Genomic DNA, 26,150 nt, shown 5'->3' on the forward strand with positions numbered 1-26,150 from the left:
ACTAACTACATTAGTTTGTGGGGTAAAAAATGTACGCGACTATCGCACTTCCACTGTGTAGTATTTCCTCTCCATGTGGAAGCTGATCCTGGGTGCAAACACAGTTAGGCCAACGTTAACCTGCTTTTTATTGAATTTAGGGAAGATTACATTCCAGCTTCATCAACCAAGTTCAGCAGTCACCCAAGATAGCATTAAGCTTGTCGAACATGTTGTTTAGACTTCATCCTAAAAGACTTTCTACTTGTAACGTTAAAAGTTAAAACATACTGCTTGACAATAGGAACAATTATGCTAACAAAAATAAGTGTCTAATCTTATTTTTTTCTTTATATTACTTTTGCGTAATACAAGAACAATGATATTTCTCTATTTCGGTGACTCATGAAAGGATCGTCAGTTGGTGAAGATGCTGACTCGAGACATATAGCTTTAGCATCAGTCTTTTAGCAGTATTTCATATTGCCATTAAGTGCAATTTATTTGAAAGGATTCTCATTTTTAAGTGAGTCAGTTGGAAACATTAGAAAGTCAGACTTTGTTTTCAAACAATGAATGGAGTCAATTTTAGCTTAATTAGCTAGCTAGCTAGCAGCTGATAAAACAGACAGTGACAGTTGTTATTTTAGCTGGAAACTAGCTAGGAATGAGATGCCTGCTTCTGTGTGCCTCCAAAGAGAAGTATACTATGAAAATAACTATGAATTGTGATGGTAAATCTGCCACCATGCGAGAATGGAAACTTGACAGGTGTATCAACGAGAATTAAAGGGGCTTGGCTTAGCAAAAAGTTGACTGCTCTCAATTTCTTAAGCCCATGATGGGCGGATTAGTTGTATTCAAAGGATATATGCAAGATGGAGTTAACTGTAGCAGTAAGTTTTAGATTTTAGTAGCAGCAAATTAACCTCTCACAATAGCTATTGTCTAAGATCTGGTTTTATAAAACCAGCCTGTCTGGATAAAACTTCAGTGGTTAAAGAGAGTGGACTAAAAATGGTATTCTGCTTCTAAGCCAGCTAACCTCAGGACTGGTTGTAATGCACAAGTGCAGCTGCTAGTCTGGAAGGTGTTTGACAGCAATGTTTCTTTACTGTACACTTGTGAGTACATTTTCCTCTCTAGTGATCACTTCCCATGTCAGTTTTTACAGCACTTACGGGAACATTAACCAAATACCACACACATGCAAGGATTATGTTTCAAAGCATTCAATGAGGGGTTATTTGATACACTTTACTGTAAACACTGTAAGTATTTCATCAGCTTGTGGTTGGCGGCAGCTCAGTTTTACTGCGTTTCAGCACTCAAGACACTTTCTCTGAATGCTGCAGAGTATAAAGTCCAGGTCTACAGTATGTTTTCCCCCTATGTTTTCAGACATTGAAGATTTAAAGTGGAAGTAGATGGTTCATGTTTGCAAGTGCTGGGGATACACTGAGCTTTAATTGTTGTTAATGGAAACCATGGATGTGAATTGAGCATCAGCAAGCCTGGCATATGTTAGTCACAGGTTCTTTTAGAGACATCACATTTCAGTGGTCTGATGCATTCAGGCACACAGACTAGGCTGTTTGCCTGCATTTGTCTTAATGAGCAGCGGTAATGTTTAACTGGGATTGTACCTCTTAAGCCCTAAAGATAATTTTGATTTCATTCATTGCTAAATCCCTTGTCTTAAGGGCTAAGAGAAAATGAATGTGTACATTTCTTTAGCAGTTTAGTTTGTCGTCACGTGTTTAGATGTACAGTAGGTACCTATGTAACAGTGAGTTTCCTTTGACCGGTTCATGTGTTATTATGAGCAAAGCTGATCTCACGAAATCTCAAACAATAATCCTTTCTCTTGTGTTAATGGGAATGTGTGCCAAATAAACTTACATTTTCCCATCTTCACATCAAACAGGAGAAGGAGACCTTCATTTTCTCAGAAATTTAAACACATCAAAACAGAAGTCTCTGAAACAGCATTTAGAAAATCACGGTACACTAAAACTTTCCCTGAAACAAAGAGTAAGCTCGGGGATACATTAAGCCTTTAAATAAAAATATTTCACATAATTGTGTAATAAAAATATAATTTAAATGAACAAGGCAGACAATTTTTGCAAGTATTTGGCAGTTTTGCAGGTGTTTGAAATTTGATTAAAGGGCAATATTGTAAAGCAGCAGAAATCTATAGTTCATATACATAGATCTAACCCTACTAATTATACAGGTAATAATAATAATATATCAAAGGGCTGACATTTATAGTGATAGGTGCTGAACTCAAATCAGCTCTTATAATCCTTTATTAACAGATATACAGCAAAGAGAGCATTTTCCAACTGCACACATCAGTGCTTTTATTCTGAAATAATCATCATGGGGTGCTTTTCATTTTCTGACATTTACCTGAACAGTGATGATGAAAATTCTATTCATGCCAAAATGTCTGAGTTGGTCTCTACTTCAGTTCTCCACACTGGGCTGTATGAGTCACATCATCTCAGCAGACAGAAGTAATAACAGTGTGAGCTAGTTTTAGAAATGTCATTGTTGGCCTTATTTTTTCTCTGTGGATTCTGTCTTATTGTTGCTCATTTGTCTCATATGTCATATTTACTGGTTGTCTTCTCTTTTGACAGGTGATGAGTGGGATTATATCATGTCTGAAGTACAGGGAACACTGGAGTTTTCTGTAGAGTTGCACAAGTTTCACAATGTGGATCTCTTTCAAAGGGGGTAAGCTATTCATCTCTGCATAGATCACATTTTGGGAGTCATGACTTTTGTTTAGTACATGGCTTCACAACTGGTAAGTCAGCAAACTCAGGGAACATATACACAGCTTTTTTTTATTCTTTTGACTTTCTTTCTACTAAAAATGTACCTTGACTGAATAGAAAAGACAGGACTGAATTCAAAACTTACATTTGTAAAACCTATAACGCAAGTAAAAGCAGTACAATGGAGCACGGTGGTTTCAAACTGAAACTGACTATGCTTAAATTGTTGTTCTTTCAGCCCGTTGAAAAATGAGGGTAAAGGGGTACCCTGCGCGTTAAAAAGTGATGCCAAAGGGGCCCTGACCAAGTGTCCATGTGACGACTTGGGAGTGAGAATGTGTTACTCAGCCATGACTGGTGGACAAATCAAAATGATTTCTTGAATTTAGCTGTTTTCAGTTTGCCATGGCAATATATCCCTGCAATTCAGATCATCTTTGCTAATTGACTGAGGAATTGAAAATTAAAGAGAGGTTGCTCTGACCTTGGTATAAGATACGTTTTCCTTCAAACCAATTATAACATGGGTAAACAGAAAACAAATGGGTAAATACTAATTAAGATATGGCTCATCCTGGAATGATGGAGGCACAGTTTTATTTATTTGGTAAATAAAATTGATGTACCCTCTTTCCATTGCTGCATTTGTACACTACACCTGTCATCAACATCAACAGATTATTCTGCCCTAAAAAGGCAAAACGCAGTAACTACTCTAACACCAGAATCAGAATTTTTGGCATTGGCAGGACTCAACGACAACAGAGAAAAGGCAGAGAAAAGTAAAAAAAGGGAACCGTCAAAAGGCAAAAAAACAGGCAGCCAAAACAGGCAAGTCAGACTGGAAAGCTACAGCAGGGAAACGACAAAGAGTCCATGTGGCAGAGAATAGGTGGAAATGGTTTGGTAAATATACTATGAAGACATTCGGGAATGAGGAACAGGTGAGTAGATGGGTGGAGAGGAGTCAGGCGGCTGAAAGGTTGGAAGGTCTGGGGTTACTGCAGGGCAGAAGGGAGTGGCAGGCTCTGAAATGACAAGAGAGTTAGTGATAATGGCAGAGGCAGGCAGAGAATGAATAAATGCATGACTGAACTGTGACAATTTTTGACGTTTGCCTTACCTAATAAGAAAATATTATACAACGGAAATGTGTGACTTCTGTGAAAACAGCATGTACAATTTATTGTAACCAGGAAATGGACAAAACCAACTATAGGCTCAAAAAGCTGTTGTGGTAATTGCGTGACTATCATCCGTAATAAACACACAAAACACTGTAGTAGATGAGTATAGAAATGTATATTTTACTATAAAGAGTAATGTTCACTTACACAAGCAGAGTGCCAGTGGAGATTTCCCAGAGCAACAGTGAAACTCCCCTTTTATACCATTCAAGAGAACAAAGAAACCCCTGTCTTGTCAGTTTAGCTGATAGTATACAGCCAATATTTAAAACCAATATCTGGAAGCACTCAGACTCACATATATCAGACTTATGGAATACCGCCATGCTGGAAAGAACACACTAACACATACCGCAAAAAACCTGAAAATACAGGAATATTATAACTAGTAATAATATGAAACCAATACAAAAACACTGCAGATGTTATAAATTCCTAATAGAAAAATCAAATTCCTCCATATTCTATAGAATAAATTCCTAGCATGGATAAAAAATGAGAGAAGAGCACTCATAATTACATAATGTTACATGGCACATTTATACTGTATAATACTGCTATATAATGTTCATAGATATCATATATAAAGAACAAGTATGTAAAGATAATATATAAGAAATATGCAAGAATTTGCATATTCATGTCATAGTTGTATACAAGATACTTTAACAAAGCAAATTGTCACTCTTAATCCACACTCTGACACAGAGAAACAACTAAAGCAAGAGAAAGCTAGTATCAAGTTAAAGCTAGCTGGGTAGACAGACGCAGCTAGGTGCTATCAGTAGGTTAATTGAAAACTATCCATTCTGATAAACTGAGACTTTGATAATTCAGTTTGTTATTCATCAGAACCAAGGCAGAAGTTGAACCCAAGCATGTTGGAGTCAAAAAAACAAAGCAAAAAACAAAACAAAACACCAGCTAAACGGAAAGGTAACTAGCTAGCTCATCTTAGTAGCTGCTAACTCTGCTTTTGACTCTATTGTCGCTAAGATACATTAAATCATATATTTAAATGTAATGTATTTTAATTTATTAAACTGATTTCAGTATAAATATTAATTGCAGATGGACAGACACCTAGAAAAACAGGTACATTTAATCCCTGTGAACTATGAACTACAAATAATCAGAATGAAAGTATATTTTTATGCACTAGCTAGTTAAAATGCACAAGAAAGCTGAAGGCACACCCTTTGTTTGTAGATACTGTTTTCTGTTTTGTTTTTGTTTTCTTCATTTAACCTGAACATTATCCAGGGGGAGACTGCAGAATCGGCATTTTTTTTTTCATTATTTACCTTCTATTACAGTTGTCTTTGGGCCAAATTAATAAGCCTCAAAAGGTAAAAAGGGAGGTAGAGGTGAAATTGAGGCATTACAACCTCTCCAAGCTGACCTTGTAAGGCAGAAGTGACCTGATGTATACAAACATATAGATTACAACACAGAAACAACACATTTAAACAGAATGGGCTATACCAATAAGCAGATTAATAAGTAGTGTTAAATGTAAGGGTTAACATCAATTTTTTTACTTTTCCATTTTTAGTTTTCCAGGATATTCCATGACATAAAAAGGGCCATGTTTATCCTGCCATGATGCGTCTGCAGGAAGATTAAATCCTCTCATCTGGTCGGCCTCCGGCTCGCTGAAACGCCAGCTTTATCAAAATGATTTTCCATCTCCAAATGGGCTGGGCTAAATCTTTATCGTGGTAATCCCTTCAGCTGAGTGCACTAATATGTTTGTTTTTACCAGTTCCCATGTTGCTTCAGTTAGCAGCAGAGGTTTAATGTGAACACTAAACAGAATTGTAAAGAGGAAGGACTGTGGAAATAGTTACCAGGACCTGCACATCTCCCCACGCTGAAATGTAATAGCTGAAATTGATACTAAACCCAGCACCAGACTTGGGGGCCACGCAGCTGTACACTTAAGGGCCTGGTTGGAAACTGATTGCATTAAAAATAGTGATTAAATCTGCATTTGATTTGGAAAGAGGGCGATGGCAATAAGCACAGCACTTTTAGTTTCCACTAATGGAGGCAAAGTCAGAGTCTTAGATTGCTTCAGATACTCGAACTAGGAACCCAGCTGCATTTTCTTAATGTGATTTATTCCAGTTTAACTGTGCAAAAATGTAAACTACAGGTAAGTTCTATTGTTTTCCATCATCTATTTACCAAGAAATATTTTAAATGTGTGCCTTACAGCCTTTTACCCCTAATAGTTAAAGTAAATAATAATGTAGTTTATTAAAAAATAAACATTGAGCACACAGGTCTATATATCTCTGCTGTAAGAGGTAGTAGATTAGCTTCTGATCAGTTACTGGTCACAGAGTTAACCTCCATAAACAGCTCTTATTTATTTATCAACCTTCAAAACCTTTTTCTGTGCTCTTCTCTGTCAAGCCTTCATCTTTAGGAACGCTGTTGCTAACACACTGATGAGACGACCGTGTTCACAGCCATGCTTTGGTCTCTTAGATTGCCAATGTGTCCCCAGAGAGCTGAGGCATGCTTTTACACAAAGCTGCATTGACTTGAACTGTCAAAGTGACCTTTTCAAAGACGTATTTCCTTCGCTGCTTATAGCCTGGAATGTCATGTAAATAACCCGTACGACCATAAATCCACCTGTTTTATAGCACTGTGCTAATATTCTGTTTTCTTTCTCATAAATCCCATTACTTTTCAAGCTATAATAATCTAATTTCCCAATTTAGATCAATACATTTTCATCTTGAAATGTTTGCCAGCACTGTAGAATTCTAGCACCTAGTACTCATCTGATACCATATACAGTAGACTCAACAGCCTTTGAATAGAGGTGCATTATTAGGTCTTTTTCATTATTAATAACCATTTTCCATTTATCCTTTAATAATTTAGCTACATTTTTACAATTCATGGCTGATTTTGTTTAACATGACATTGTTAACTTGTCATCCATGTCATGAAGAGCACTTCTGAAGCTTTGAAGCTGCACTTGTCAAGATTATTATGTAAAACCTGTATTGTCGATGCTACAGTGGTAAAAGCATCCGATATTCCACCTAGATGCATCACCACAATTTGAAGTTAGATCACACTAAGGCTGGCAAATATGCAACTATAGGCAAAATGTGATTTAATGCCAAAATAGTCCCTTTTTTAAACAACGGAGTGAAAACTTTTTCTAAGTAAGCAAGCTCTGACCCTGAGGATTTAAAATACAGTAGGAATTATTTTTACTTGATATGATACTTGATATGACAGATTTGTCCCATTTCTAGTGTCAGCTCTGGTCATCAGTGAAAAATGTCCACCCAAAGCAGGGGACCCAGTAAAAGGAAAGAGTGAAATAACAAATATCTGTGAAACAGCAGATAGTGTGAATACCCATGTATTATAGAAAACTGGATTCAAACAACCTATTGCCAGACTAGCACATACAGTATATTTTACTATTCATATTATTTGGAGATATCAATATTTAAATTTATTTCATGCCGTTTAAGGTGCGACTGTAATGTTTTTACCCTCCCCTTCAGGTTCTACCAGGTACGAGCAGGGTTGAAGGTCTCACCTCGAGTGCCCCACAGGTTGATAGCGACAACACAAGACAATACAGGTAAGGAGAATGGATGTTTACGTCCTCACACACAAATACATACATTAACACATGATATTTTTAGACATCACATAGACTTTACTAGTCTGGCAACACTATCCTCATTCTTGATTGTGGATAAGCTCCCAATTTGCTGTATTGGTTCTCAGTATTCGTAAGCTGTTTTTGCACTTTTGCTAGATGAACCCGTGGGCTGATGCATTTGTTCAGCAATCACCTACTGTACTGAAGCATGTGCGGGGACTGAGGGTTTCAGTTTTTACAGACCAAAGCGCATACTCATTAATATGAGGCCGCAATGTTTTCTGTGGTTTGTGTCTCCTTGTAGTCATTCACTGCATGTTTGTTGTCATTTTACATCTCTTTGTGGGTATTTTGTATCTTTCTGCTAGCTTTATGTGTCATCATTTTATATTTCAGTGCGGTTATTTTCTGGTTATTTTGTATCTCTTTGTGCAGTCATGTTTTGTCTCTGTAGCAATTTTGTTTTTTTTTGTGTGGTCATTTTGCTTCTCCTTGCGGTAACTCTCAGTTGTTTTGTGTCTCTTTGTAGTTATTTTGCATCTCTTTGTGTTGGTTTGGAATCTCTTTGTGGTCATTTTGTGTCTCTCTGTTGTTGTTTGTTTGACTTTCAAAAAAGAAAACCGTTGACACTTTAACATGCACTTAAAACTGAGGCTCCAGCCCAGTGACCCAAGTGGTCAGGGGGTCCACATTTCTTGTTTGAAAGTCAAACAAACCTCAGTATGTGCCTGGTTTAGCAACCCATCCGTGTAGTCTGTTATGTGTATGTAATAAAGATAAATTGCTGTTTGGACAAAAACAAGAAGACTAATATATCAGAGACAATATACATGAAATAAATTTTAATCATCAGTTTAGGTTAAAGACATCTTCTATTATCACTGTAGTTTCATTTGATTACACACATCAAATAAATACTTCCCATCATACAGTATCTGTACTATTAACACTGTCTGGCCAACAGTCGAATATTAATCAACGGACCTCAAATATTGTCAAATTATGTCTTGGGCTTGACTGTAGTCCCTATAGTTTAAATCATGTTTGAACAGGTTGGGCTTCATTCACTGTGGGCCATGTCCAAGGGGGACTGAGTGTGAGAAAATCTCACTTCACACAGGGAAGCGTTTCATGATCACGCAGTCTGTGTCTAAATTACACACAATGTCTTGGTCATGGCTGTCTTTGAAGTCTGTGTGAAAACAGCAAGCTGTCACGATGTTTTGTATTAAAGTGCACGGTACTGCAGGGAGTGCTCTTATTCTGTTCCTGTCCTGGAAAGAAATGAGCATAATTTTACAGTGTAATGTGGATATTGAATATGAACATGTTCAACAGTGTTCTCGGGATTCTAGTGGTCTCACAGATTCATTCCGCCATGTCTCGGCTGTATTCCTGACATCTGTGGATTCAGAAGAGCTTCAATTAGAGGCATGACTTTCTTAAAATAGAGCTATCCACAGATGAAAATAAAGCATATGTCAATATTTTGACATTTATTATTTTCTTTGGCTTTATTTGATAGTCAGTACAGAGAGAGGCAGGAAACTTAGAGAGAGAGGGAGATGAGATGCATCAAAGGTCCCCTGGCTGGGAGCCAAACCATGGACGTTGTGGCTCTGTGGTTTGTGCCTTGACTATTAGGCTAACAGGGCACCGTGCCATCTGCTTATTGAGGTGTAGTAGATTTACCTCAGAAGGCACCAGATTCTTTATTATTTCTTGTGGATAAAAAGCAGAGAATAAAATGAAACAAATTATTTTATTCCTACTGTTGAATCTACATATGTGTGTTCCTGCCATTGTCCCAGCTTCCAGAGTTATGCATCAGTGACTGAGAGTGGTGTCTGGGCATTTTATGGCTCCACCTAGTCTCAGTGATTTAGGACATTTGCCTGTCTTTGGATTGAAGACTGCCTGACTCACATTGCAGAAAATAGCTTGCATTTATAATAGTATGGTCTTCCAACACCAAATGGGAGCAAGGGGGTTTCACTTGTTTGAAATGTAAATCAGTTTCAGTTTCAGTTTTCTTGGTTTTGGGTGACCTTTTTTCTGTGCTATGTCAAGATATCTGTGAATCAAATAAAACTCTATTGGAATTTCTGTGTTCCAGGAGGAACATTTCCTCTTCTCTTATAATGAAGGATTTAAGACTGAATATGGCAAAATAGGCTTAAAGCTGGACATTACATGTTTTCGCAGTGCGGCGTAGATAGAACAGCTAATCTTAAAATGTCTTACTTCAAAGAAGACTGTGTTACCCTTTCCACCGAAGCGGTCATGGTTTCGGGCTGCATCTGTTATCAAAACAAAACCCACTACTGCCATTTTGAGAAGGTCGGACCTTGGCTCTTCAGAATATGTAAACAGAACATGTGTAGTGTAAAGTATGCCTGATTAAAAATGGGTTTGAATTTAAGTGTCCTAAAATATAAATTTTCTAAACGTAAGGAACAGTCATGTTTGAAACTGTAGAATTGCCAAGTGATTTTTGTGTAGCGGCCAAGTCGACTGTTTCTTTGGCTGTTGTGGAATAAAAAATAGTCCATTTGGAAGTAAAAGTTAAATATCTGGTTGGTGTATTGTGTGCAGAGAGCTTTTAGTAACGGAAATAAAGAGATTTTACAGTTAGATTACCTGTCAGGAGGCAGAAGAGCTCTTCGACACACTTGGCTCTACAAATGGCTAAAATGGAGAGGCTGCCTGGTGCTGCTATGACTAAAATGGATGTAGCATTGCTGTGCTTCATTTTTGTGCAGCACATTTGGTAGAGTTGCAGTTCAGAATTTTTAGAACAGGTTCAGTAACATCAGTGTCAACTGACTCATTGTTATAAGGGTGTTATTCACTATCTAATTTCGAGTATCGTTGAGGCAAAAGTAAAACATTTTGTTTTAGTTTTGGAGTTTTTCAGATGTCACTCTGGACTGGTTATAGGGACAGGGAGGCTTATTGTATTTCAAAGCTTAAGGGGTTCATTTTTGGCCAGAACATTTAAGTTTTGATAATTTTCTGTAAAACTCAAGTAATTTCATCGACGGTTTTCCTTTCCTAATTAATACTACTGTAGATAACCAGCAACCAACTAGTTTAAAGGTAATAAAACCAGCACCTCATGCACTGTGCATTTTACATCTTTTAATTTCTAAATACAATAACATGCAGATAGTTTCTATCATAAAAGATTTCTCATGCCTCGTCCTCTTTTGTATTCAGAGGTTGCGACAAAGTGTTTTTGAACATACCCAAGCGTTAAAATCTGGATCTCTGGCAATGCAGGAAGCCCTTTCACTGGCAATACTGATTCACAGTAATAATTGCTATTTTTAGCTTGCCTTGACTGGAGCACCTTGTGTGTGTGTGTGTGTGTGTGTTCAGTTCAGTTCAGTTTCAGGTTATGATAAGACCAAGACTATAGTTCTAGGCATGTAGCTCCTACGGTTAAGGTAAAATCTATGAGGGGAATGATTTGTCAGTTTCACAGGTATCCCAGAGCCAAAAGCTGTGTGTGTGTGTGTATATGTGTGGTGGCAAGGATGTGGTTTATTGTGAAGGCAATGTATCTTAGTCTGAGCTGTGACAGTGATTCATGTCATTTCAAGTTTCTCTCTGGAAAAACAGTGCCAGGACTATCAGCAGGAAATACTATTTCCTCACGTCATTATGGATGGAGAGAAATCCTAAATGGCCAGAATATTAACAGACTGCAATGGAAATGATAAAAAATATCAGTTCAGTAGTCTTGTTCTCAGTAGTCTCATTTTTAGGCCGCTAAACCCTGGAAGTGCAGTTTTACATGATGTCAGGTGAGAAACAGAAGGTAGAGCATCGTCCAGCTGGAGGAGGTTTCAGTGTAAAACAAAAAGAGTTTTGTTGTACATCGCCTCAGTCCAGCATGTGAAAATACAGACAACTCTTACATAGTACACTCAGAGGCTGTCTTAGTAATTTTAGAATCATCATATTTAGAATTATCCAGCCTGTGATGGTAAGGAAACTGGCCCAGAGTGAGTCAGCAGCACAAACAAACATCCAGTATGAGGAGATATAACATACTGCTGAAGTCATTAAATCTCTTGTTAAATAGGCTTATTTTCGCTCTTTAAGACTGAGTTCAGAAGATTGAAATCAGTAACATGTCTATGCACTGAAGTGGCTATAATCAATAATGTTATAATACACATGCATCACACGACTACTTGAATGTGAAAGGGGTCAATCGTAGTGATGAACTCTGCTGTTCCCCTCAGCTCTATGGAGTATCTTAGCATCAGCTCATTGTTTTGTTTTTCTGGCCAGCAACTGTAAATGGTAAATGGACTGCACTTGCATAGCGGTTTTCTAGTCGTATCAAACACTCAAAGCGCTTTACCTCCTGGGGGTCTACCTGGGGCTCTACCTCCTGAGCCACACCCGCCCGGTTCACACTTACTGGTCTCATCTGCATTGTTTTCAGACACAGGCGGCAGTAGAGCTAGCGACTAGCTTTCAAACATAGTGGAGCATTTAGCTGCGGAAGAGCCCTGATGTGTTATGAGCGGCAACTACTTCTTGGTGAACAACAGCAGGATTGAGTGAGTCAGTATACCAAAGTCTTGTTGTCACATTGGCAACATACTCTGTATGGCACCTCACACGATAGCTGGAAATAATTTTTAATATTTGGTATTTACAGGTTAAAAAAACCCCAAAAAACCATCTAAAATAAGTCAGCTTTTGAGGTGCTGGTAGGTGTATTTTTTTCACATTAGACAGAGCAAGTCTACCTGTTTCCTCCTGTTTCAAGTGTTTATGCTAAGCTAGGCTAAACATGCCTGTACTCCAAACTGTAATGAGTTATATATTGATTATAATGCCACGAATGGAAGGAACTATTCCTTAAAGATTTGCGCATATCATGTTGGGTAAATTGTAGCTTAATTAGATTCACATTGCACTGCTTGCCAGCGTTAATGATTTTTCCTATAATCCTTCATGCAGATAATACGATCCTATATTCTACCGTTTGTGAACTCTAAAGTCAGATATTCCATAGCTGCTCTAAAGCACTGCAGCCCTGCATATAATCCACTGACAGCAGTCCTGTAGTTTACTCCGTATATGTGGCGAACAAGGAACGCTGCAGCAATGTACATTACAGTGAGGATAATATCCATATTGTAATTGGAATGCTGCGGCCCTCCTCTTCCCTTTGCAGCTCCTTCCACAAGGTCGTGTATTAAGCCCGAACACCTCACAGGCGGAATCCTGAGAATAATTGCACCAGCCAGCGCTCTAACCAGCGACAGGAAATACATTCATCATACACAGACACAGGAAATAATCCCTTACTGCGTTCTCTGTAATAGTGTATGCTTGACATTTCAATTGAATGAGCCCTTCAGACAAATGAATTGTGTGTGAAGGATCGTGCCACACACTCAACCGAAGCATTTAATGACTGTGATTCACGCACAATGAAACGGTAATTTGCAAGTTAGAACGTTAACTGCGGGAGCAGGATTGCTGTTTAGCAGCTAGTCCTACTTCACAAACTAAGATACACCCTCGTATTAGTATCAGGAGGAGCAGTTCTGCGTAGAGAGCTTTGTGTGTTTTACTGATAGGGAGTGACTAGCATACACGCACTCTCACACACAGCAGATGTAGAGCAACAGCGGCTGAAAGCAGATTATTTCCAGCACAGAGTCACTGTGGCTTAAGCTTAAGGGCATTTCAGTAGGTTTTAGTGTGCAGAATGTGAAAACGCCCCAACACCTGTGAGGACTGCGGTATAGCAAAATGTCAGAACAGGGTGGGTTTGTTGTGTTTCTGCTGGTCTAACTCACTATAGACATGAGTGGGAACAGTAAAATCTATTTTAATCCCATTAAATGTATATCCAACAAGAACAACATGGAAATACTGTTGAACATGGCAAGGTTTTTCATACGTTAGTGTCAGGTAAATGAGGTAAACGAATTGTAGTTTACTCAGACATTTATGGAATGAACCATGGAAGAAAAGAAAAGAGATAGATGAAATCTATCTGTGGAGATTTTCAATCATCCAAGTCATGATAGTGAAGTTACAGGCAACTGGACATGCTTTAAATTCTTGAAATTCTTCTTAGTATGAAATAATGGTGACTTTAAAAGTCATAATTTTGACTTAGTATCATAATTTTTGACAAAATAACAAAAATAACAATTTTAAAAGTAAATTTGAAGTAAATAGCCTTTTTTTTTAACTTACTGTATCTTGTAATTATAGCTTACTGTGAGTATTTTTATTGGTGTCATTTATAATATTTGTTATATATCTGGGAGTGCTAAATCAAGGGCAACTGGACTTGCTTGAACTTCTTGAGAGCTCTCTAAAGCAAGTGACATTATCAGCATTATGGCATAATAAGTTATACTTAATTTATTAAATCAAACTGATGAGATACTAAGTTTTGTCTTTTGACGTTTCTCATATTTTTATGCATATTTTTGACTTATTATCCTATGACTTCTACTTAAAAAGTCACAGTCTTGACTCAGCATCTCATAATTTAAACTTTTTGACCATGAGTATTTTTATTTTCATGATCTCTCATTTTTCAACAGATACTATTAATTTTTGTTTAACTGGCAGATATGGGCTTCCATAGGTATTAAAGTTACACTATGTAATTTTTGAGTGACGAAATAACACATTCCTCCTTATATGAATGAAAGGTGAAATTCATAAGTAATAAAACACACCTATCCTCATTTCAGTGCACTCAGTGGTTTTGCTGCTGTAGTCTTACTTGGTCTGATGTGACCTGTAGCTTATGGTGACTAGACAGGCTCAACAATAACAATTAACACATTTCTGTCTCAACTAAACTCTAACATTAAAAGTTTTACAAAACTAGTACTTGTGCATGGCTTTTCTATTGGATTGCATTACACTGAAGTTTGTAGAAGTGCTGCTTTCTTTTCTTTGCTCTCCCCTTGTATGCAAACTGTGCTGCTATCAATGTCAAAGCAGAGATCTAGGCAAATCAGCTTTGTTATCATGGTCTTATCACTTCTCTTTCCCTTTAGTCACTCCAGTAAAACAAACTGGCATTCAAAAGAAGTACAGGAAGTGTGAGTGTGTGAAAATAGCTAAGGCAACTGCAGCAGCTACAGTTCACTGATTTTGTGACTTTGGCCACACTAAAAGGCCACCCAGCACAGGACAGAGGGCATGGAAACACCCGGGGGAGTTCTCGACTCCTTCACAAGGCAAACACACAGAAAATAATTTATCATAACTCCTCTGAAAAGTGTAGAGTCTTAATCCATCTAACTTTTCTTTAGACAGTGGGCAGAAATCCAGATGAACACAAGTAAAAAATGTCAAAAACAAAAAACCTAAGTCACATTCGTGAGGAGACAGTGCTAACACAAGCGCTACAACTCCATCCGTACACAGTACATCCCCAGAGGGATTACGCCGTCCCTGTCACATATCCACCAAGGCTGTGACAACAGTCGTGCTTCCATACATCTGTCATCCTAACTGGAGCTGCTTGATGCTGCAAGTAGTCACAGCATTATCAGGAGGAAGGCCTGCAGAGAGAGGGAGAGTAGGAATGAGACAACCTCAAGAGCACAACCTCAGCTGGGGATTTCAAAGACCTCTCACAGCACGCCGTCGGAGATGGAGACAGAGAGTAAACATTGCACACAAAGGAGCTGGAACTTGGGAAATGGCTAATCAAAACACCAGGGGACTCATTTATCAATTGTGGTTACACATTGTTTTATGCATAAATGTGTTCTGCACATAAAATCCCATTAATCAACTTCTTCCTGAGCTTTAAAATTTGTGTACATTTAAAAGCACCCATGACCATGTATACAAAAAAAGCTCTTGTTGTGATAGCTTCCTCCATTTTGGACACTTTGCCCACTTAGAGGTCAGCACTGTCAAGAATGCTTGCTATCGGTCAATGGCGCTAATGGGTCAAAGTTCAGCAAAGCTGAACTCAACTCAAACGTTTTGCCCCCAGGAGTGATTTCACTAACTGTGACGATTCCATTGGAATGGATTGAAATCAAACAGCAGAATTTTGGCATTTCAGATCCTGGTTTGACCAGGCCTTTACAAGAGAACATCGATACCATCCTAGCTTAGCATAAATACTGGAAGCAGGGAGACAGCTAGTCTGGCTCTGTTTAAAGGTAACAAAAATGGCTAGCAGCAACTCTAAAGCTTACTAACTGTCATTTTACATTTTGTTTGTTTAATCCATACAGAAAAGAAATATAAAAACGAGTAAAGATGAGATATTGAAAATCTACGTAAAAGAGTGATACTGATCTTCTTTCTTCTCCCAGAAAGAAAGTAAACACATTTTCCAAAATGTTGAACTATTTCCTCAAGGCTCCTAGGACTTTAAAAGGGATATCATTGACCATATCTAATCTATTACTTGTTCTATGCATGCTATGGTGTTTAAATAGTTCATTTAATGTTCTCAGCTGTAACGGATATTGGCCTGTCTTAATCGTACCTGTTGATTTTCAAAATTGGACAAATACAAAGCTAGAAGCTGACTTGATAGTGTAGGGACATGAAACATAAATCGGAGGAAACATAAACTACTACTGTTACACACGTTACATACATTTTCAAATCTCGAAACCATTTTCACAAATTTTAGCACGTTTCTAGATCTGAATTTAAATACTGAAATCCCTCACAAATCTGGGTCGACATTTGCAAATGTCAAGTCAGGCATTCACAAGACCTTTGTATTTTTCAAATATGGATACCTATTTAAAAATCTGAGCACGTACTGCAAATATCCAGTGATGCATTTGGCAAATGAAAGGTCTAGATTTATTTCTGGCTATGATGATCAGTGTATTTCTAAGACAACCTCATGTTTCATCAGTTAAATATTCATGTGTAGTAGTGTTTTATAGTGTAAAATCTCAGCATCCTGTGAGATTTATGTAACATTATGGAACATTTATGTGACATTGTGACTACATGCTGACTGTTGCAATTCAGTTCATAAGTGATACTACTGTAGCCTTGAGTTGATAGTTATTGTGCATGCTGTTGTGTCCTATATCAGGAGAATGCAGCTTCAGCTCTGCGGGGGTTTACGATGGCACCGTTTTCAGCCGGATATTTCAGATCCTTTACAGAAATGAGGAGATTGCGGTGAATGACTGTATGATCTTCAAAGTCCACCTGCTATTGGATGGAGAAAGGGTGAGTCATGCTGGTGACATTTTCTATACGCACACACACACACACACACACACACACACACACACACACACACACACACACACACACACACACACACACACACACACACACACACACACACACACACACACACACACACACACTCATCCTGTTGAAGCAAAACAGAAAAAGTGAGTATAGGGAATGCCATTTGGCTGCTTGCATCTAATCAGTAGCCTCGCTGTAAAATGCATGAAGGATAATTACAGTGAAAACAGCTGTATAAGAGTTTTGTTCCATAGCTACAGCTTGTGTCTTTACAACATATTAAAAGGCCATTAATTAATGCGTTTTATCATCTTCTGATCCCTCCTACACACATGTACCCACTCCTACCATCCAACACAAACAGTACTGTCTTCTCATAACATAGATATTTAAGCCAGTTAATTAGAGCAGATACTGTGTCTAACATAACTATGTAGTGAAGAAGTATATTCATTATGCTGAAATAGAAATAGGAACACTGCTCTGTCATGTTGTCAATAGACTTAAACTGTTGCTGGTTTTACAGACCTACCTAGTAACTTTGTTTCTCAAAGCAGCTAGCAATAAATTCAGTGGCCTTTTTGGTGTAACATTGATGTGCTTGATGTACACGCTCGATGCTGATGCGTGTCATGCTCGAGTGATCTGAGGCAGTGATTCCTAAACTTTTTTGCCATGCTAGCAGTGTAGCACTAGGGGTGGCAATCTCAATCTGTCAAGTGAGGGTGAGATAGCTCAGAAAGAATGGATGCTGTACATTGTTTTTAGTGCTAAATAGCAAATGTTAGTGTGCCAAAATGCTAAGCTAAGACAGTGAACGTGGTAAACATTACACCCGTGGAACATCAGCCTGCTAGGGTTGTCATAGTGAGCACATTAGCATGCTGATGTTAGAATTTAGCTCAAAGGACATCTGTGCCTAAGTACGGCCTCACAGACCTGCTTGCATGGCTTTAGACTCTTAGGGTGAATTCACATTATGGTGAACATTATCAAACTGATTAGAGAAAAGAAAATCGATGTAAAAGTAAAATCGATGTTTTTTCCCTCTTTTCTATCCTGATAATCATTTTGCACCCTCTCAGAGTTATCTTTAAAGATGCTGGAGGAGGTATGGAGTCAGATCCCCAACCTGGGAACAATTGATTGCAGTGCTTCACAGACACAACACAGCCCCTCCCTCAGCAAAGAAACTGCAGAAACTGTAGTATATATAGGCATAAACTAACTGATGATCACCTGGTGTAATTCCACTTTTAGCCAGTAGTCACTTTCCTTGTAAGCGGTTCACAACAGTGAAGAACACAGGCTTTAAAGAGACTTATGAAGGTAAGAACTCTAAGCATTTGACACAGTCACTAGTAATGATTGAAGCCACCTGTGCCAGACACAGACACCTGTCCCATCCTTTTCTGGGGTGAAAGCAGTGATACCAGGTTTTGAAAAAGGGATGAAATGATTGGCTGGAGTTTGAGCCCCCAAGTTCTACAGAATGACAAAGTTATTTCCTCTGTGTTAACCATTATAGACACAGAATAACAATGAGGATTACTGAGATAAACGATGTGTCTCTCAGAATGAGTATGTTTTACTGACAGACAAATGAAAATGGCCTGTGCCCCAGACTGCCCACGTTCAGCTCAAATGACCAGGCGTGTAAACCTGTCGGACAGTTATTGATGTACTGTCTTTTATGGTTTAAGTGTGGGCATGACCCCGAAAATCCACTCTGCCTGTTTTTTTAGTTGGGAGCCACCAGACCTCAAATTGATCAGCGGTGACAGCGATCAGAGAGGCTTGAGTCTGGGATGTGGGGAAGTTAAGATGGCCCCTCTCAAAGCTAATCATCCATATGATAGCCATAGCTCACACATTAACGTTACACTGCAGCATCCCTCATCTGCTCTCTGACATATGTCTACAGTATAGATGCCAGGATTGCTGTTGAGGGATCCCTGCTTCAGTCAGAATGTGGATATTCTGTCTGACATGACTTCGCATGACCCCTAAATTTAGACTTTCATGTGGAGGTATGGAGACAAAAAAGCAAAATGGCATATCAGATTTCACCCACAGTATAAGCTTTCCCAAAGGCTCTCCGCTCATTAACCTTCCGGAGGTTATCTGCTGCTGACAGCTACAGATAGCACAGACAAAAATAGCCCCTCATTTCCCCTGTGTACACCCACATATATGCTTAATCAATCAGAACATCAGTATTGGACAAAGCTTCAGAACTGTCTGTTTACTGTGTGTGTGTGTGTGAGTGTGTTTTGTAATATCATGAGAGAGAGAGGAAGAACTGTGTATAACCTTTATTATAACCAGCAACACTGTATCTCAGTTTTCAAAAGACTCCATTACATCCACTGTCGGCACCACCTTTGTTTACGCATACCTTTTATTTTTACACTTTGTTGTTCAAATTTGTTCAATGTACCATGATTCTATGGCACTCTGAACATGAGATAATTCAATTCTGTTTGACCCACACTGGATTAAAAGAAATACAGGAATATGGTTTGTAGCCCACACAGATACACACATAAGACTTTGTTAAAAAGAACTTTAAAGTGACGAAATCAGCATTGCAAAGAAGGTTGGTCACAGTAGGTTGCATGAAAAACAGCAGTAATCATCTACACCCAACTGTATATACTATATATCCACCATATTCTTGTTGATTACTTGTGATCACTTTTCGTCTACACTGATTTCATGTTTGAAATGCTGATGAGTGACAAAAGAAAAACCTGAATAAATGAGTGGAGGACCACAATGGATGCATATGCTTGCATACAGGGCGTGAGGGGTCACCAAATGGTTTCATGAGTATTAAAATGATGTGAGTCATATGTTGTTCACGGTCATCAACTCAACCGAACACCTCTGCGATATTTGGTGTGAGCACTCTCCACCACTACCATCAAAGCCCCAAATGAGAGTTACTGAGTCTTCTGGAAGAATGGTGTTTATCCCTCCAGAAGAGTTATTGATATTTGGAGGACCTTCTGTCAAGGAGCATTGAAACTCGTGGTAGCCAAGCACGTTATTAAGAAACACATTTAATCTGACATCTGTATTTAGTCATGATTTTTTTGCCATGATTCTAAGAACGGCTGTTTTTTTTTTCCGATCACATTGGCCTAGACTTAAATAGCTTAATAAATGTCGGATGGATTGCTGTGAAATTTGCCACAGATAGTCGAAGTCCCTAGATGATCCGTTCTAAGGTCTGGTCAAAATTTCAGTTTACCCAGTACTTTGGTTTATGACCAGTTTCCTGCAAAACAAGTGGCAATCTTGTTGTCACTTGTTACACGCTAGCTGTGTATACACTAGGAAGTGTTAGCATGTAGACTAAACTAAGGTGGCAAACATAGCTGGTAAATATTACCAGCAAAACATCAGCATGTTAGGCGGGCTGAACGTAAGCACTTGTTTTTATGCGCCTTTTCAGTTTCCACATAAAAAAACCTGAGTAGAAACACTGGAAATTTGAAAGAATAACTCTTTTTATGCTTAGTTGAGGTGGAAAAGTTGGTGTATCGATAAAAGCAAAATTACACAAAGTGCAATGGACTTAGCAAATAAATCATGATGTACATCAAGTGTGTGACTCTAACATTCCCTCAAGCTTCTGGTACACTCAAGAGACTAACAATAGTTGAGATCTATGTGGAGTGATGAGGAGACTGTAACCTTCCTCAAACAGAAATGCCATATTTCCACCATCATTTTCACATGTTTTTGGACCATTTGAGGACTGACTGGTGTGCTTTGATAGACCTCATCTCATTATGTTCTCTTCTTCTGCGATGATTTAATGGCACCTAAATGGATAATTAGCACCACCAACTGTTTATCTTTATAACTCCTAATATTCATGAACCCCTTGTTGATGGGAATGTGTATTGATTTGCATATTCTTTTGCCAATTTTCTGGAAATTCATTAAAAAATTTGTCCTAAAATTTGAGGGAAACATGAGTATAGAGCAAGTATTGAGGCTGTAGACTCTTAGTCCTGTTGTCGCTGTTTCACACGGCATTAAACATTTCACAGATTTCCTGTGAAAATGACTCGGCCTCTTTGCAGCTCTATTGGTTATCTCATGTCGAAAATTCATAAATAACGAATGCACAAACTGGAATTCCAACTAAAACAGGACACACTGTTTTAGCAGTGCTGGTCTCAGTTTGATGAGGTTACTTGACAGTTTCCTGTTTCCTATATTGTTCATGCATTAACAACACCAGTGTACCAATGTTTTGCAGGTGGAGGAAACCTTGAGTGAAGTGGACTTTCAGTTGAAGCTGGATCTTCATTTCACCGACAATGAGCAACAGTAGGTTTTTGAGCAGTTTGGAAATGTGTTTTTTTGTGTGTATGTATCTGGCTTTCCAGTACCAACTAGGCATAAATAAGGGGCTATTATGTTCTTTGACACATATCTATCTCTTTGAGCACATGATCACAACTATTGTGGTGGTAATACATGATTACAGTGATGTATTTGTTTGCTTGGTACAGATAGAAGAAGAAATGGACATTAGCATACACTGCAAAAGGCAGATTTTTTTGTTGAAGCTCTGCTCTTGTATTGACCAGCAGCTGTGCATGACTGAAGTGTAGTTATGGTTGTGTTTGTGTCATACCTGCGTAATTATAGTACCTGTCAACACTACACAGGACTGAATTATGGAAAACTTTCTCTATATCATAGCATGGGCTGTTTTTGCTTTTGTTGGTACATATACAATATGCAAATATTCCTTTTCATTATGTGCAATATATCACTTAATTTGCACTTCTTTAATTAATCTGCATTCTCTGTAGTTTTGCATCTGTACTTTAACACTGTAATAAAATCCCAGTCTATTTTTAATTGTTCTTTTAATCTATTGGCTTTATTTTGTTTTATGTTTACTTTTTGCAAATTAATAATTTGTTGGCTGATTTTATTCTGCTCATTTTCAGATGTGTCTGTTTAAATGTTCAACTGAAATAAGCACCAAATATGGGGAAAAAAGCAAAAAACAAGTATTCTGCAGATTACCTCTTTAAGTGCTGTATAAACATATTTTTTCATTTGTGTACTAGTGAAACATCTGCCTCTCCTACCATTTCTTAGGTTGGCAGAGATAGTGACTGTTCCGTTGATCAGCAGTCGTACCCTCAGCCTCCACTTCCACCCGCGGAGAGGTCTCCACCACCATGTCCCTGTCATGTTCGACTACTTCCACCTGTCCGTCATTTCTGTCTCCATACATGCCTCACTGGTTGCCTTACATCAGCCACTAATCAGGTACAGTTGAGAGAGGATTTACAATCATTTGCGTTTGACAGATTTTTAATTCACACAAAGCCTGATTAGCTATTTGATATGTTATACGTAATCCCAGGGACCCAATTGACTGTTCGCTAAGCCCTACCGTTAGTGTTGCTAAGCCTGCCAAGCCTTTCAATCTTAGACAGCACATAATGTTTACAATAACAGCAGCCAATTTACCACTTGAAGTTCGTAGTAATATCTGCAAAAATGGGTTAATGATTTCAGACAGAGGTAGACAAAAGCAGGTTTCTCATTTCTAACTGGCGACCATTGATTTTACCAGCTGAAATGACTATTGGCAGATTTTATCAGCTGTTAGCTAACTAATTAAGCTAACGTTAGCTCCATGAGTTACTTGAAAACAAGTTTTTGCATTTTGCAGACTAATTTTAAAATAAGAAGTTTGTACAAGGGGTTTTGATTATGCTCTTGTTGGCTACATCTATCTGCTAAAAGTCTAACACTAAAGCTACATGTCCTGGGCAAAAAATCAGTATCCTCTCAAGTCGATGATCCATGTAGAAGACATGGAAATAACGAAACAACATTGTCCATGTATTTCAGTGTAGGGCTAATTAGTCCTAGTATTATAAGTATGATAAGCAAAAATGTATGACCAGACTATGCAAGTTAGACAAGGCAGGCAGTCGTTTAGACTTGCAGGTAGTAAGTTAGTTAGTTAAACATGCTAGGCAGTGCATGTCAGAGCAGATAACACAGTTTAATAAATTGCTTACAGTTTTGCTCGTGTTTTTGGTTTTTGAAAGACTAAAAAAGATACCACTCTTTAAATGTATAATATTAGTCTTACTACAGCACCATGCGCACCACTTTGGTATGTAGAGGATTCCAAAGCTTTACAGGCCTGCTGTGCTAAGCTACGTTTGCTATATTATGATTAGACCATCATTTGGGGAAAGGGTTTAACCATTAGGGAATAAATCTTTCTTGTTGGTTATTTAATTGTAGAACTGTTTACACTGGAGAGATTTAAAGTTTTTGAGTGAAAACTACAATATACTTGCAGTTGTATGAATGTCGAGAACCGAGAAGAACTCAAGAAAATGAACTGTTGGCACAGCTTTTTCCTTCTTGTATTTGTTTCAGCAGGTGCAATTTAAGAGTATATCAGTTAGCTGCTTTAATGGATAGTTTCCCAAACACTTATCTGATGAGTTCAGCTGTCAATGTCATAAACTCAGTCTTTAGCCATGCATTACATAGATTACCACAGCACTTGATTGATTGGAAGAGTAGCAGCTCCTGTCTCCCAGCTTATCTGCCTTCCTTCACACACACACACACACACACACACACACACACACACACACACACACACACACACACACACACACACACACACACACACACACACACACACATATACATACACACATACACACACTCATGGTTTGTGTCCTCCCTGTTCTCTCTCCAGCTTTGCACGTACAGGGAAGGGCTCCTGGCTGGGGAAGGGCTCGCCAGAGAGTGCGAGCGACCCATCTGCCATGTCTGTAGAGAACCTTGTGTTCGGGGCTGGCTACTGCAAGCCTGTCATCTCTGAGGTATGTTAACCTTTAGCTGTTCAGCGGCATTCAAATAGAAAGTCACAGAGAGTCAAAGCCCATTTTGTTTCACAGCTTAAAACGTCTCAAAATGAGCCGGGCCTTGTCCCCGTTTAGCTGGTTGTTCCCTTTTTTTGTAAGCAAGCATTTAAATGCCAAGCAATGACGTAAACATGATCTCAGTTTAGCGGCCGATGGATTTAGCTGTGATTTGTTTTGGAATGTCATCCAGAAGCAACAGTATTCAGTCCAAGAGCTGAGCAGAGAGTCATTCTGGTTTGGATTACAGATCCTGGGCCTGTCTGTCCCTCAAAATCGGTCATTTGTCTGGGCTCTGTGGAGTCTAGGAGGCTTAAAGACCAGAGACCAACACAGAGATTATTACTGTGCTGCACCATGGCTTTTCATAATATCTGATTAACCCACCTGCCTAGGCAGGTAGGCTCCAGGCTTAGCATCTGGAAGTGATCGCAGCTCTCACTGGATGATGGCGTAGTCTTATCACCTCCCTCTCATGCCACTGTGCTCATTTATGCTATAGTTAAATTTCAGAATTGCATGATGACAGGAATGATAATCCAATTACTGTTATCATAATTATTAATCAGGATTATAGATGGTTTACTTTTCAGGAACTTAATTATTTTATTACACTTTATTACTCAGTCAGTGCACGTCTTTTAGTGCAGTGTTTGTCAGATAGCAGCAGGTGGAAAATCTTGTCACTTATTGTTAACATGAAGGGTTAACAACTTTAGCCATTTTTGGAAGCTCCTAAACGACCTTGGCACATGGTCATTTCTTTTTTGTATTGACTGTTGTGAAACCAAAGTTTTCCCGCGAGACAAATGATGATCCAGTTTTGTGAGGTGAAATTATACATTGTGATCAGACTTTGTGTCTAACATTTGGCCAAAATTCTTTTCTACAGAAGTGAGATGTAGCCATACTACTGACTCCATCCTACATACAGTTGTAATAGTATACAGATTGTACCATATACTAGTCTTCACAGTAAACTGTATTTTCCAGTTGAAACCCTCAGGAATAAAGTTTGTAAGTGGACCCTAACAGTTATTTGTATAGTTAATATTACTAACTGCCAAAACAGTATACTATGACGATTAGTTTGTAGTATATACTGTATAGAATTATTATGCAGCTTAGTATGCAGTATGGATTTAAAACGTGCTCAGAATTATTATGTAGTATGGCCTTGGGGACACTATGGTCTATGTTTTCTGGACTATCACTACATGCCACTTTACACTATCTTCAATGCAAAAGTCAGTATTAGTAGCCAAGTTCAACGATATTTTTTCCACACCTTACCAAGTAACTGGTTCTTGATATAGCAGTTATCTTTAATCAAATCATCTCTTATCTGTAGATTTCTTTTGTATTTGCCAATTTTTCCTGCTTACTGTATGTACAGTTGTAAAGCTGTAGGTTCCATTTTTTCCACCCTTTTATAACATGCAACTCTCAGGTCCCTGTGGACGTCACTGTCTACACTGTAAATCTTAATGAGCGCCCCGGTTGCCCCCTTCCCCCCTCCTCCTGGTTTTTACTCCCACCCCTGGCTGGGCACTTTAATAAGCTCTGCGTTTAGCCAAGCAGGGGGGTTTCGTTTGATCACAGTAATGAGTTCTGCTCACAAGCGCCACGTACCACATAGCTGCAGGTGAAATCTGCACACAACGCCACCTCTTCCTTCACCTTTATTTATTTAGAGCTTTTTACCTGTGGCTACACTTCGTTTTCAGCACTTTCACTTAACACCACGTCATGTGCTCTAAGTGTTATGTTGTTATTTCTGGAAAAAAAAAAGAAAAGAAAAGAATAGCATTTTATAGATTCAGAGACTTTAGCTGTGACATCTCAAAAGGAAAGAAAAGTTCCCTCAGCGGTATGAAAAGACAATTTGAGTGGAAAATTATGTTGTTAGAATTGGTGACACCTGGGAATCTTTGGTGTCTTTGGTGGAAATGAAAGACGGCTCTGAGGAGAAGAACTCAGAGATCATGCCAGAAAAAGTTCTTCTCTACCTGTAGAAACCTTCTTTGACTGGATGCTTGGATATCACAACACACTGTGATGTTGAACTGAAAAAAGGCCTCCACAGCAACAAACAAAAACAGAAATTCTCATGTCAGGTGATTTAGAACTGAGGCACATCCGAAGCATTGTAAGCACAGAGAGAAACTACAATTTTAGAATAATGACTAGTTCATACAGAAAAATAGCTATTTTTCTTTGCCCCTCGCTCACAGACTGATCCTGGCAGGCCTCTATAAAGCTAAAGAGAATTATGAAAGTAAACATACAGATGTTCCTTCCTGGTTTGGTTATACTGCACTGCTGCAATTACAGAGCGCACACAGGTATGATGATA

At 38.5% G+C, this 26,150-nt stretch overlaps 1 protein-coding gene across 1 annotated transcript in view; it reads left to right on the forward strand.

Moving 5' to 3' along the window:
• The first annotated feature begins 2,650 nt into the window (after positions 1-2,650).
• fam135b (family with sequence similarity 135 member B) overlaps positions 2,651-26,150 on the forward strand; it is a 42,166-nt gene continuing 18,666 nt past the window's right edge. Inside the window, exons 1-6 of the mRNA XM_040121011.1 lie at positions 2,651-2,727; positions 7,501-7,580; positions 16,690-16,829; positions 21,133-21,203; positions 21,990-22,163; positions 23,629-23,755. Coding sequence (XP_039976945.1) covers positions 2,651-2,727; positions 7,501-7,580; positions 16,690-16,829; positions 21,133-21,203; positions 21,990-22,163; positions 23,629-23,755 — 669 coding nt within the window. The remainder of the gene's footprint in view (positions 2,728-7,500; positions 7,581-16,689; positions 16,830-21,132; positions 21,204-21,989; positions 22,164-23,628; positions 23,756-26,150) is intronic.

Source organism: Xiphias gladius, chromosome 24 (genome assembly GCF_016859285.1).
Source record: "Xiphias gladius isolate SHS-SW01 ecotype Sanya breed wild chromosome 24, ASM1685928v1, whole genome shotgun sequence".
Taxonomy (NCBI): Eukaryota; Metazoa; Chordata; class Actinopteri; order Istiophoriformes; family Xiphiidae; genus Xiphias; species Xiphias gladius.